The sequence below is a fragment of the Ooceraea biroi genome, chromosome 7 (genome assembly GCF_003672135.1).
Source record: "Ooceraea biroi isolate clonal line C1 chromosome 7, Obir_v5.4, whole genome shotgun sequence".
NCBI classification, from domain to species: Eukaryota; Metazoa; Arthropoda; class Insecta; order Hymenoptera; family Formicidae; genus Ooceraea; species Ooceraea biroi.
Genome location: NC_039512.1, coordinates 8975330 through 8990272, shown reverse-complemented (window position 1 = coordinate 8990272; position 14943 = coordinate 8975330). Strand labels below are relative to the sequence as shown.

Genomic DNA, 14943 nt, shown 5'->3' with positions numbered 1-14943 from the left:
CAAACGTACACGTTTATCGAGCGAGTATATCGACAAACGGGTGCGAGCGGTGGCGCAATGCCGTTTTTCTCTCCTACTATCCCTTACGTGACGACGATTTGCACGCGGCGGCGAGGGTTGCGCCAGCGGCCGCTGCGGCTGCAACGACGATCGACACGCTCTACCCTTGTCCCTGCTTTCACATCCGGTTGGACTCACAGATGTATCATGTGCGTACGAAATATCCTCCATCGTGTACAATGTACATCGATCAATGATGTACTTTTCGATTTCGACGAGTATGCGAGTATAATTAGAACCATTTCTCAAGAAACAATTGCGACACGCAAATTTATATGATTTACAATAAAGTTCATCAGTGTCGCGACTTTTTACGGTGACGGCGGCCATACTATATATATAGAAACAGGTCAACGACCCGCATACTATTGTGCTATTGCACGGTAGTTATTCCATTTTTATCCGGATTCTATATTCACCACAAGACTTTAGCCTCAGCTTCTGGATATCCTTTCGTCACAATTTGCCAGCTTTCTAATAAAATCCTGCTGACTTGCATGGACAAATTGTCCGTTGGAGAGTTTATTGAAACTTCCAAATTTGATTTGGATTTAATCGGCAGCTCAAGCCACAAGACGAATAAACTGAAGTCGCGAAGTAGAATGATTGGGTAATCTGTGTGTCTATAGTTGACGAGACTCTCTTAGCTTGATCACATCTCCTTGAAAATTGCAAGGATAGGTACAAGTGAAGTGTCCAGAAGTTTCGCTTAGCTCACTGTCTCTGCCCTCTTTATCCTATAGCCCACCTCACACAAAGAACTGTTTTCAATTTTCTCCCACAATAAGTGCTGTTTCATCAACTTTTCAATACACATGATGATAAAGATTTATCAAGCACATGGCACATCATATTAAAGCTATTGATTTATGGCTATGATAGATATTATGACTAATGATGAAACTTTTTTCATTATATTAAACGTTTCTATAAAATGTACAAATATTTCAAACATATTTAAAAAGAAGTGTTCAAGAAAAATATCAAATGAATGTCAGCTCGGATCTGCTCGGATCGCTTGTGGCTTCACAAGACTCATAAGATTCATAGCAGAAAGACAAACGAAGCAAGATTATACAAAACTAGGATGAAATGGGATTTAGATACATGAATAACTTTTCTGTTTGGCAAATTTAGTTTCGCCGATACGTGTCTGTCTATTAAGTATAAAATAGTAGTTCTCCGCGTGAGTACTTTGCCAAGAAAGAAATCATCGTCGAGCACTTGCGTTTAAGTTCACGAGACCGCTCGAAAGTGCTACAAAGTAAGCGTACGTTTCCTAATCACAGAGTACCTCTAATTCCCAAGAGATCACGTTTCGTACACAAGGCACAATTCTTCGACTCTGTTCTAGGGCTTCGCGGTTGTCTCACCTTGTCAATCGGCATTGAAGGGCACGCACGGCAAAGATTCCAGAATGAACCAATCATGAGGCCGCGGTGTGTGGGGCAGTGGGACAGTAGTAATGAGACACGGTCGCTATATTAGCGAGGGGGACGCTGAGTTGTCGGCCGTTTTTCGACGACGACGACGACGGCGACTACGATGACGGCGCCGTCAGCAGGCCAAGGTCGGAGACGTCCTGTCGAGGGAGAAACCGTGGCTCTTCAACGTCAATATGGATGTGATATACCACACTATGCGCGACTCCTGGATCTCGTCCTTATCCACCACTTCACCACCACTTTCTTCTTTTGAGCCTTCGAGGCAGTGTTTATAAGAGACGCTCAGGCACGGGCTCGGGATCCGAATTGCACCCTCTGCGCATCGTATAGGTACGTACGTGTGTATATTATAAATCGCCAGGTAAACGTGATGGACATACAAGTGTATATATGCATACGTATATGTGTACATGCACGCGCGCATATGCGCGTATCGCTCTTGAAAATCATGTCTTTAATATTTTCTTACGTCATTACATCTTGTAATCGAATATGATTAAAATGTATTGGATCGTTACATGAGAGTGATATCACCGATATACGTATGTGTGCGTGTGTACTGTGTATGTACACGTGCGTGGGTGTGCGTATATACGTGATACGCGAACGGAGTAGAATGCTGGTACCCATACGTGTGGTCACTTTGCGGATTTGCACAGTGAAGGAAAAAAATGGCTATGCACAGACTCCGATATACGGTTCAAAATTAATCCCTGTGTCTAGTATGTGAAAAATATTTAAAGTTAGAAAGTTGTAACGTCTCACATGATTATGTGAACATCTGATCATCGAGATGATTGCCAGAATTGATCGATGAATCACTAAAATGTTAGCAAAAATATTTTCACTTTGAATGTTCATCTCATGGATCCTAAGATGACACAAGATTAATCAGTAATCGGAAGATGATCGTTGCGTTTCCATCAATGATTGATGTAACAAAGAGGAAATGTGACGATTGAAATCGTCTGGTCTCGGCGAGACGTTGAATCGAAAGGCAATTGTCAATTAACAAGTTTCCAGTGAAAATAAGAGAGCGAAGCAAGAGATTGCATAACAACTTTGTATTGCAGCACTGTCGTTTGCGGAATCAGGAAAACAGTCACGTACATGATATTGATTGAAACTTTGTTCGCTTAGACAACTTTTTGAAAAACACGAACATTATATATCACACTAGTTGAACAGTTGAAAGATGAAATACACGGCAAATAATATAATAAAATGCATGGAATACCTTGTGGATGATGTGCATGACCACAAGCGGAGTGACAATCCTGGAGTCATCGACATACATTAATTTATCTATAGGATGTATTTATAATCATGTAGATCGAGTTTAATTAACAACAAATGATGATATCTAGGTAAGAAACTTTAGGTAATAGACAAAAGCCAATAGACCGATGCAGGTGTGAAAGACCGACCGCGCAAAGCGTGACGATTGAAACGGAACAGCCGCGTTCTCTTCAGTTTACCGGCGAAAGAGATGAAGAAGATTCTTCGGCCACTTTTGAATTTTATCACTTTATCATCTTCATTCTGAGAAGCTTCTCTGTCTCTCTCTCTCTCTCTCTTTATTTCTTATCATTTCCTTTTTCGCCCTTTCCGTCTTCCGATTATTTCAACATCTCGGTTGAAGGTTCATGAAGAAGCTCGTTCGACACGCATCCAAGTTCTTGTCCACGGATATACATGTTTCTGCGCATTTATAGAAACACTTTTTGGAGAAAATGTCAAAAGAGGAAGAAGAAGAAAGAGGAGGAAGAGGAAGAGGTAGCGGCGACGCCGGTATGAAACGACCAATCGAATCGACACGATGTCGGTTAGCACTAATCTTGGTTAATTGAATTTCCTCGGTGCGTCCTTGCACGCTACGGACGAGAAGCACGATTACGAAACGAAAGAATATTCGCCAGTCTGATCGCACCCACACTGTACATCAGTGAGTGAGTGACACGCACCGGCAGTGACTCGCACTAACGTGTCTGCATGAGCATGAGCAAAGTGACAAGCAGGAGAGACGAGCGGAAAGAGAAACGATAGGAAGACAGATTAAGGTAGAGATGAATCTAATATGAAACAGCGTGTGTGCGTGCAGCGTATCACTGTGTGCGTGTGTGCGTGCGTGCGTGTGTGTGTGTGTGTGTGTGTACGTATGCAACCAGGTGACACCCCGGACACGTACGAATAGCGTTCACGACGAAACGGAGGGCAAAGCGAGAACGGAATCGTAAGAGGCACTGCTGGTCCCACCGTCGCCGCACCGACGTTGCGTAGAACGCCGCGTCGCCGGCAAGACGGTTTGCGGGGATGGTAGGAGGGGTTGCCGGAGGCAGGCGCACGCGTCGAGCCGGAGCGGAGGCCGGGTCGATAGTCCGCAACGTCGTACACCTCCCTCGCTGCCGGCCGGCTAGCTACTCGTTCGCGCACTTGGTCTCTTTTCCTCTCCGTCTCGTCGCTGTATCGCCGAACTTGTCGCCATGGCGAGTGGTCGTCGTCTCTAGAGTTCTTCCGGGAGTTCTTCTCCAAAGTGTGCAAAAAGCTCAGTTTCCGCATTTTTCCAAAAATATCTCTTTATTTCTATTTTCAAATATTGTCTTTTGAATTTTCTCTATATTATAATACTCGTGTATCATGTTGCAGTAATTTCGAAAATTGTTTTAACGTAATGACAAACTTTTCAAGTTGCACTTTGAGCCTAGCATTAGTTGTTCCGAGCATCGCGAGTCGATTGAATTAATTGGTTTTCACTTTCAACGATTTTACCATTCTCACAGTCAGAAGACCACAAAAGAATACTTACTGCTCAAGTTAATTAGCAATTTACTAGAGTCGATGATTATGTAACGTCTTACGTGGGGAGACCCGCTATGTGCCCTCGAGTCAATTCGCCACTGGCTCCTTCGCTTCTCTCTCTCTTTTTCTCATACACACCACCATTGCTATTTACTCGTGCATGCTATATTTCTCTCTTTCTCCTTCACTATTAAGCTTTCCAGCTTGGCAACTATTCGTTTAGTCCAGCACCTATTTTTCTTTCTCGTCCGTCACTGTTACACGCGCGGTATACATTATACATATATACGTACAGCTTGTTCGATGTGATGGAAATTCGCATTACCCTTCATGGTTCTTTCAATTTCTTGCAATGTTCTGTATCGTGCAACTCGATCATCCAATGTCACTTCCACTCTTCTTTTTGTTTATAATTTCTTATTCCCACAGTACGCATACGCTGCTGCTGATTATTTCTCGATAGAGTGATCTTCCGATTTCCTATAGAATTTCCTTTCCGAAACCTCACGAATTCCTCCCGTTTCTACGAGAATGCTAGTTGACAACCATACAGTTTTCTCTTTTGCATCTTTTTCCTATTTTAGCCCCTATGTTCAGTTATACAGGAAACACGCAGAATATCAACCTTTTTCTCCGCGTGATTCATATGGCATCAGTTCTCATGTCCCGATCTAGTATTACAACTTGGCGAAAAATCATATACTCGATATTGTTAGTTAGGAGAAACAGGTAAACGAGTACCAACGTAGAAACAAATTGAAAATGATAATTATCAATATGTAAGTGTTGAATCGTATTGGTAAAAGTTTGCACACCCTCCGTAGAGTAGGATCGTAATAAGAGCCTAGCAAAGTGGGCGATTGCACGGGACACCACACAGAAAAAAAGTAAGTGTCACATCAAAACTTATATACTTGTATATACGCAACAATTTATAATCTTCGTAAAAGAATTTAATAATCTTGAATTTCAACTAAAATTAAATTAAATTAAAATTAAAATGAAATTATATCACGTTAAACGAAGAAAACAATTTTTGAATAAAGCAATTTTGAATAGTTCAATCAAGAAAAATATATTTTTATTATTTAAGAAAAATTTTCTTGAATAGAAAGGAAACAATGTTAAATAGAAAATAACATATTTTCAAACTGTTTTCGCGTTGTGCGTTATGTTCAGTTTAGATTACCATCGCGCGGCTGTCTTCGCGTGGAGGTTAACAATTTGGTAGAGTATGATAATTGTGCATATAATAAATAATAGATATAAGTTATAATCCCGTCAACGTGAAAATACGTCTCTTACCTCCACGCCCACGATCTTATTCCGTTATTATTTGACGCATTTTCTAGTCGAGAAAATAATTATATTGTATTCTTCAGGTGACAACAATAATATTGAAATAAGATTATAATATAGTTGAAATTCAAGATTATTAAATTCTTTTACGAAGATTATAAATATTGTTGCGTATATACAAGTATATACGTTTTGATGTGACACTTACTTTTTTTCTGTGCACAGAGAGAATGTAAAATAAGAACAAGTTGAAAATAAGAATGACATAAAATAAAATAAAAAAATAAAAAATAATTGTGTCTTTTTACTATGTATACAGGGTGGGGCAATAACTATTACCACCTTAAATATCTTCTAATTTATAAGGTCCAGAGGAAAATTTATGTAATCAAAATTATACGGTACGAAGGGGGCTAACATATGGCGATAATAATTTTTGTCCTGGTGGAGGCGCTTCGAAGATATCAAGGTCACCTTCATTTTTTTTAATAGGTTCGGTATGTTTTTTTCCATAATTTTATAGAGGAGCTTAAAACAAGTACGGAACTCATGACACAAAATTATTGAACAAGATTAAATGTAAATGAAAACGATAAAAAATACATTTTTATATTAAATGAAATTTACGTTTAAAAGATGTACGAAATGACGCTTTATTAGTATGTTTTGTCGGAATGTTTTGATTTTGACATTCCTCATAAATGAGGATCAACTTGTTCTTCAAACGGATACATCGATGAAAATAAATAGTGACGTAAACTTATTTCAATGAAAACAAAGACCCTTTGAAGGACATCTTAATAAGTTCACAGGATAAGATAAACATAAAAAGTAGTATCGATAGATAAGTCAATCGTGCAAGATGTATTCATTTGAAGAACAAGTCGACATGATGGAGAATGATCTCATTTATGGAGAATGTCAAAAAAATTCAGTGAGAGCGCAAAATTTATACGCTGAACGATATCCTAATCGCACTCAGCCTTCGCGTCGAACATTTAAAATCCTATTTATTTTCATCGATGTATCCGTTTGAAGAACAAGTTGATCCTCATTTATGAGGAATGTCAAAATCAAAACATTCCGACAAAACATATTAATAAAGCGTCATTTCGTACATCTTTTAAACGTAAATTTCATTTAATATAAAAATGTATTTTTTATCGTTTTCATTTACATTTAATCTTGTTCAATAATTTTGTGTCATGAGTTCCGTACTTGTTTTAAGCTCCTCTATAAAATTATGGAAAAAAACATACCGAACCTATTAAAAAAATGAAGGTGACCTTGATATCTTCGAAGCGCCTCCACCAGGACAAAAATTATTATCGCCATATGTTAGCCCCCTTCGTACCGTATAATTTTGATTACATAAATTTTCCTCTGGACCTTATAAATTAGAAGATATTTAAGGTGGTAATAGTTATTGCCCCACCCTGTATACTATGTATATATTACACGGAGAATGAATATCCCGCTTAAGCATAGTTCCTCACATCTTGACCATTTCTCCAAGACTTTTCTATTCAAGCAAGTCTACAATAATGTCTACACGATTGACATGAGGCAACATATAAAATGGATGATTAATAATAAAATATCGAAAAATAATGTTCTATTCTGTTGGAATAGTTCGACTGTTTATCATACTTTAATGGCAAATCAAAGTAATCTCGATTTCTCAACGTTATCGAGCATTCACGTCTATCTAACAAGCTCTTTTCCATTCCATTCTTGTCTCGGGATATGCTTCTATCTACATCCTCTTTTCTGTTCTCGTCTCCGTCTCTTTCTGTCTTTTTCTGTCCGCCACTCGTCGTGCTCGTCACGTCCGGCGCGACGACGTCGAGCCGACGCAGCGTCGCGACGCGTCGGTGTGCTCCCAGCGACTGGATCGGACCGCGATAGGCGATAGGCGTATTCCGAAAATCGAGAGCAACACCATGTAACTCGTGAAAAATAAAAGCGAAATAAAATGATCGATAATGCAAACTTTGCTATCCGTAACGGATTTTTTTCAGGAAATTTTGTCGGAAAAAGGCGTAAAAAAAGTAAGCATAAGGATAGACGATTATTTCAATTAAATCTTCATTTAATCCCTGGTTTATAATATCAAGATTATTTAATAAATTATCCTTGGCCACTCTAAATTACTCTAATGTGCAATAATGATTTTATACAGCCAAAAGTTTCTCAGAAATGTGGCGACATAGACATGAAGCGGTGAAGGTACTATCAATAGCAAAAAAACGACATTGCTCGAAATCGATAAAACTTGTATCATTGAAATGACGCATGCTATACATTCGATGCAGTCATCCGTTTCTCTTTCAGCGTAGAGAAAGAAGGAGAGACTTCCGGGGATTCATCGGGTTACGTGTGTTCGCTTGGCTATTAGATGGATGAATATTCGCTCGCACGGATGCACAGATTTGGAATACTTGAGACGCCTCGGAGAACTGTAATAATCCTCGACAGGGCACAGCCTACGAGGAGTAATGCGCACACAGGAGCAAGTGGGTGAACCAAGTATGTCTTATGAAACTTGTCTCCACAAACAATCCTTCTCATCGTATGTAGACTAGAAGAGACGAGTGGCCAAGTGGCAGCGAGATAGCTGCAATTAAAGTTGAACGGAAACTCTTCCGATAAAGTCATGTATAATTGTGTAATTACAATCGCAATGCCACGAGTATCAGGATACATCACGGAGATTGAAATGTCACGTAACATTTTCGGCATAATTTAAATACGATTAGAGGCATCGAGTAAACATTAAATAAGATGTAACAATGTTTGCACTTAAATTACCTAGTTTTTAAGTATTAACGTTTATTTCATGTTATTGTAAAAAAATTAATTTTGTTCTTGTTTTACTTTTATTTCATATTAGGTATTATTAGTGGCATATTCTCCAACGGTTTGAGTAAGATGTCACTTTTGTGATTGTTTTTAGAAGAATTATATTTAACTTTTTTTATTTCTTTTGCCAAATCCTGAAATAGTGAATTAAAGAATAAACATTAAACTTGATTTTGGTTTACTTTTTTCCCCTTTAAACTATATATATTTTTTTAATATTACACTTTAAAGTTAACTATGGCGTCTTCCTCCGACTTACCCTACGTATACGCATAATCTTTTGAAGAAACCGATTAAACAGTGATTAAACGAAAATATAATAAAGTGTAAATTAAAATATTCCAATGTAACGTTTCTAGTTTTGGGAAAGAAATTATGTTAGCAACGTCGCATTGCCGTCTGCTGTCTATTGGCGAGGGATATCTAATATCGATCCAAAGTCACTCAGCCGATTCCGAAACAATATTCGCGTTAAATAACACATATCTTCGTGACCTAAGTGTCTCAATCTTAGAATTGGCCGCTTTCAAATATTCCATGCATATAATGCAAGTCATTTTTATGACAATTGTACATTCGTATGATCACCGTGGAATTAGCGCCCGATTGTAGAAATCAGGCCAAGAAAATTATTCCACACATGAGTTTGGATCTTTAAATCTTTATATCTCGTTCCACACGTTGACGAAAACCGATAAAGCTTTCATAACAACGTAATCGTAGAAACGTGAGGTTGAATCTCATCGTTGGCCGGCAAGCAGTAGTTGCTTTTTATTTGCACTCAAGTGATACTGAGTCACTCAATTATGTATTTTATATTCAGATAAGACGTCAATTTAGTGAGTAAAAGAAACGCGCAAGAAAATATTCTAAATAACCTTAAATCTGGCATTGTAAATTGTATCGTGAGAGTTTTGGTTTTTAACTAAAGATGCTAAAGATATGACTTCTATCGCATAACAATACAACAGGGATACGCAACTAGATTTTTTGACGGGCCAAATGTAAAATTTGTGGCTATATTACCGCGGGCTGCAGTAGCTGAATTTTTCTCTTTAATATTTTACATTGTATTAATAAATAAAATATTTATTCTATTATATATATTTTTTAAGAGAGAAAATTAATTATAATTGTTATTCGGCGATAATAATTCAGTTTATTTTTAATTTTTTCTACGGTGGACGTCGCGGGCCGCCAATTGCGTATCCCTGCAATGCAGGTTCGTGATCTCACTTTTAATGTGGGTCTATTAAGAATCTACAATGGCAGTAAGCAGTAAGAAGTAAGAGTTTCCATTGATCAGTTTTTGAAATAATCGATTTCGGTTGGTCACTTCTTACTGCTTACTGCCATTGTAGACGACTCTTTAGACTCACTAAAGCATACGGTCTCAATCATGGGTAAATTTCTCAATTGAATCTCACTTTTCCAGCATCAAAAGGAATTGTAAGTAATCGAAAAGGCTGAAAGAAAAATAATGGATATTATTACAATAAGAAGTAAGCTTACTTTAGGGCTATAAAGGAAAGTTAAATTTTTTTCATTAGAAACAAGTCTTGAGAAGCATAGGAAAATAATTAATAAGCCCCTAATTATAATGATAAAAAATATAATTGGAAATAAATATGATGGCTCTAGCATAGCTATATTAATTAATTAAGAGAATATTGAATGAAATAAGGAGGATAATTAAAATAACGTGCATTCAACTGAGTTATGACGTCACAAGTGAGAATTATCTGAGTTTTCATGTAAATGGAAAGCAACTAGTATAATGAAATTACAGAACCTTGATATATTGATAAAAGAGCAGATCTGGGCTCCATCTAATTTCTTTCTTTCTCTGTTCTGTAGGAATCCATCTACATCTACACCTACCCGGAAAAATGAGAATCATGCAATCAGTGTATCCGTATGAGATAAAAGTGGGTCAATTATAATGTTCAGGGAAAAGTATTTCACCGATAGCGCCTATTATCTAACAGATTTATTGTTAATTGTTGCTAATCAAGAATCATCGAGACAACAACGGCCGCGACTTGCGGACGTTAGACCATTGTCCATTGTCCGTTTCACTCTCAGGATCAATCTAAAACTATCTAGCACTCTTGCTTTCGTTGTGCAGAGATTAAAAACGTACGATACGAGATTCCAAGCGGATGATCAATGAGACAAACCAACCCATTATTCGCATAAGGTCTCTCTTTTCCAAAATCTATCGCATAATGTATCTGAATGAGAACCTAAAACATTTTTAGTCAGATTTTAACGATCGGATTTGTCTTTTACAAATGACATTTTTGCTTCCTCCGATTCGTTCTTCAACGTTTACGCTATATGAAAAGTTTTGACGAGCAACAGAGGAACATAATACGCATTTATTTTATGTCCTTCGTATGCACGCTGCACGTGTACTCCGCTTCCGCTTTCGTTTTCCGTAGTTGCGTTCGCGCAAGTTCCACGTTTCGTACAAAGGGCAGCATCTATTCGACTTGCTTAGCCCTTTATATCCCGACGGTAATTTTTCATTTAATTGAATCAAGCATGCACACAGTTTTGTTAATTTTTATAACTTAAAAATATCGCTCTATATAAACGCTTATATCACTTTACTCTTTTTTTTTCTATGTCTTACCCTATATTTATCTGTCGGTACTTAAAAGTACTACCTTACAATTTAATCATTAAATTATCATAAAATTAATTTTCTTTTTTCCTATATTTACAATATGCCAAAAGCTATCTAATGATATTTAATAAAAAAGTCATAGTCATAAATTAATCCCGGACATAAAAAAAGGATTAATCGCGATCTGCATTAATCGCAACAAGCAATTGCATTTTTTAAATGAACCTCTTTCATCCACGAGTGAATATTAACTAAAGCTCATTCTTATTCCTAGGAACTACTACGGAACTATACGTGTGCTACTTGTACAACGATTGGATAAAGCGGAATAACCGGAATATATAATTAAGCCAACAATTAAATGATATACGTGTGTTACTTGTATAGAGAGATACAACGAATTTTGTGACAAATGATTACCAGTCAGTCAGATTGGAAGAAAAAGAAAGATAAGAGAAGAGAAGAGAAGAGGAAGAAAACAAGACAAAATTGTAATTTTTCATTTAACTGAATCAACCGTGCACAGTTTTGTCAATTTTTACATCTTAAAAAATATAATGAGCAAGGGGCTTCAAGCAGCTGTAAGAATGGTATTACTGTCGCTCTTATGTTTCCGCCACATCAGCGTAACCTCTTTCTCTCGGCTTTGAATCAATAGGTGGATAGCCCCAGCTGCTATTATCAAGGCAACTTTATTCTCTCTTTAAAAAGGAGTCTTTTTTTTAAAGAGATCTTTTCCACCTAATTGTCCAATTGCTGCTGAATTATTAACATTAGCCCGAATTATAATCACTATTCACGACTGCGTCGTACGAGGCAGCAGGAGATAGTTGAATCTCATCTAATCGGATATCAACAGCACGAAATTTCTGCGACAGTCTAGATTGAGAATTGTTGATATGGTTTCCTACAGCTCGTCGAGCATCCAAACAATGATTGCACGTGGAACAATAGTCATCCTGATTATCTCGTTACTGTCTCAAGTATTGCAAATTTGTGCGCAAAAAGAACATTCGAAATGCAGTGCGTGGGATAAGAGAGAGGTGTACAGAAGGATGAGCGGAATATGTCAATGCAGGAATTGATTGTTGAAAATAAAACATTTAAACATGGTTTTTTACGTAACGTTATTTATATATTGTTACGAAATGTACATAATATATAATTCAACAGGTACTAAAAAGTGCACAACAAAATTTTCGGATACAATACAGTAGTTGGAAACGAATTTCCGTTGACATCGCGTCATCGAATCCTTATTTTGGTCACCTCACGTATACGTAATGTGATGCGCGGCGCGTAGAGAATTTATGATAAAAGATTTGGTATTTGCGGTACACAGTGTTTTCCGTTATCTAAATAAAATTATTTAGATTATCGTCTAGATGCGATCATTGTTTATTTAATCTTTTATCTATATAATTACAGTATGTGGCATCTTTATCTGTATCTCAGGTAAGAAAAGTATATTTTATAAAACATCTAAGATAATGTAATCAGTGCAATTGCACTGAGTGCAATTTTCTCAAAAAATATTACGTATTCGAAAATACTGTTAATACATTATATGTATATAATATTCTTACTAATATTGAAATATATCTCTATTTTTCGTAGTTGCCTCGAGTGTATTATTTATATATATATATATCCTAAATTATTTTAACTAATATCTTAAAAGCAGGGTTCGAGGATATATAAATAAATCAATAGATAAATATCGCGATATATATCGTTTGATTTATTCAATAAATCATTATAAAAATCAATCAATATTAATCGACATATTTTGCGTAGTTAAATGCAACAAAACATTATTTTGCTCTCCAAATTCAAATGTTTTAAGAAATAAATGTTCTTTTATTGGAAATATTCTTGTCCTTTTTATTTTAGAAGCATCGATAAATATTCTACCATATACAAATTTTTTTTTTATATTTGGTTTTTCATAAATATCTGATATTATATTTATATAAATATCATGATATTTTTGAACCCTGCTTAAAAGTATCTAAAACATTTAACTAACTTATCTTTTATCTAGATATACTCAAACCCTGGAATTATCTTTATCCTATCTGAGATGCATGCGTATATGTTTTATCTAATCTGTGTCTAAATTATTTCAAGTTATCTAAACGCAACATTGGTAGTACGGTACAACTTTTCCGCAATGTTGAGCACAGGGTTATCGTTCAATCAAAAACAATTACTATTCTATCAGCCTTTGACCAATCTATCTCGATATGCTCGATTATAATTTACAATATAATTATTACAGAGTGGGCATGCAACATTAAGAGAAATTTGGAAAAAGAAAACTAAAAAGTGCAAAGAAACGAATTTCCTTTTCCTGTTCGTCGTCATGTCGGGTCATATATCGGCAGGGGTCAATGACACTCGACACTCTTCTCGAATGGGTCTCTAACCTGCGGCATTTCGTGCAACGGGAAGTAACGTTTATCGCGGACAAAGGGATAAGATCCGCGTTGCGCTGATCATCTCGAAACGGTTGATCGAGTCGGGCACATGGATCGCTCGTGAGACTGATAAATCGACACGCGACGCGCGTTCCGTCATCGGTGCGGGATGAACGTTCCCTTTGCGTCAACATGGCCGTTTGGTCCGTGTGACATTATTTTTAACTCGTTCACACTCACCAGATATTGCTTGCAATGTTTTTTATGCTTGACCGAGCCGTAGGCCGAGCGCTTCTTCTTCCTCGAGGCGGCGGCAACGGTAGGGGTGGAGGCGGGAATTAGCCCGTTGCCGGATTTTTCTTTACGAGGCGTCGACAGGTTCGATTTGTTCGCAGGCATTGTTCGCGCGATTTGTTTGCCCCAGCTCGATTATCACCCTTCAATCGCCCACACTTGTCTAACGATCCTCCACCGAGAATGGACTTGGCGGTCCAGCGACGGGAAAGAGAGAGAGGGAGAGAGAAGGAGCGAAAGGAAGAGAGAAAGAGAGAGACTATTGAGATAATGACCGAAACTTTCCTATTCTACTCTATGCGTGACACACGCGCTACACGTGCGCGTCACTGTGCCTTCGCGCACTCGCGCGCATGGCGCACGCTCGGCTATCCTCGGCCACGTTCGTGCGATCCACTGACACGCCTCCCATCTCGCATGCCTCTCGATCGACTGTCCAGTTAATTCGAATTTCGCGCCAAAACACAAAGAATCAAGAGTCAAATAAAATGCGCTAAAATGGCAAATCTTTTCATTTTGTTTAATACAAATGTTATCGTTTGTGAAAATGAATAATTTAGCGCCAACGAAACCAATCGGTGCATTTTCTTTTGTTTAACCACTCGGAAGAACGTTGCCGCATTCTTTTTCAGAAACATAAAAGTAGAATCGTTTATTTTATTTTTATAATTAAATATTAGTTTTGTCTTATTATTAAAATAAAAAAACATGCAATAATAAATAAGGATAGTTGTATATAAGAATAAGTAGTCATCTCTTTAAATAAATAAATAAATAAATAAAAGATACTTTTTCCTTGAACTTGTCTTAATTTAATTGTCTTAATTTAATTTTTTTGGTCGAAAAATTATTGAAACTGTTTATTTAATTTATTTTTGTATTATTTACTTTTAATTACAAATGCCGATGATACGATGAACAACACAAGCAACACGAACGCAAGCCTCTTTATTATCGACTGCTCCACGTGCCGTTTCGATCTAACTTGGCTCGCTGTGTCGAGATGACCGTTGCGGCGAATTTCAATGTTCGCTACGAGCAACCAACCATGGTCCAGCGCCAACAATGGTTGACTTTAGAAAACACGACAGTCGAGGAAAACGAATTTGTTCATCATTTTTTCGTTTATAGA

General features: G+C 37.2%; 2 protein-coding genes and 1 long non-coding RNA gene across 18 annotated transcripts in view; 1 reads left to right on the top strand and 2 right to left on the bottom strand.

Moving 5' to 3' along the window:
* LOC105282341 (nascent polypeptide-associated complex subunit alpha, muscle-specific form) overlaps positions 1-14150 on the bottom strand; it is a 45133-nt gene extending 30983 nt beyond the window's left edge. For 5 of the 12 annotated variants that reach the window (XM_026970931.1, XM_026970938.1, XM_026970933.1 and 2 more), the window contains exon 1: positions 13758-14150. In XM_026970931.1, coding sequence (XP_026826732.1) covers positions 13758-13916 — 159 coding nt within the window. In that variant the 5' untranslated portion in view covers positions 13917-14150. Of the gene's footprint in view, positions 1-1433; positions 1632-13757 lie in introns of those variants that run through there. The other 7 variants (XM_026970937.1, XM_026970939.1, XM_026970940.1 and 4 more) reach the window with 3 other exon arrangements.
* Positions 1685-5251, bottom strand: LOC113562237. Of its 5 annotated transcripts, XM_026970946.1 has the most exons (3): positions 3694-5251; positions 2743-2782; positions 1759-1820 (listed from the first exon to the last, which is right to left on the bottom strand). In XM_026970946.1, the coding sequence occupies exons 1-3, from the start codon at positions 4062-4064 to the stop codon at positions 1788-1790; spliced, it is 444 nt and encodes a 147-aa protein (XP_026826747.1). In that variant the 5' UTR covers positions 4065-5251; the 3' UTR covers positions 1759-1787. The 5 variants fall into 5 exon arrangements, 3 of the variants coding, with proteins under 3 accessions (XP_026826747.1, XP_026826748.1, XP_026826746.1); XR_003406749.1 differs by lacking the exons at positions 2743-2782; positions 3694-5251 and adding an exon at positions 1904-2736 and having other exon boundaries at positions 1685-1820; XR_003406748.1 differs by lacking the exons at positions 2743-2782; positions 3694-5251 and adding an exon at positions 1975-2736 and having other exon boundaries at positions 1685-1820.
* LOC105282340 lies at positions 1700-12481 on the top strand. The gene is made up of 4 exons (XR_894473.2): positions 1700-1835; positions 7938-8132; positions 10323-10393; positions 11372-12481. It is a non-coding gene; the product is annotated as an uncharacterized LOC105282340 (long non-coding RNA).
* Positions 14151-14943: the final 793 nt, after the last annotated feature.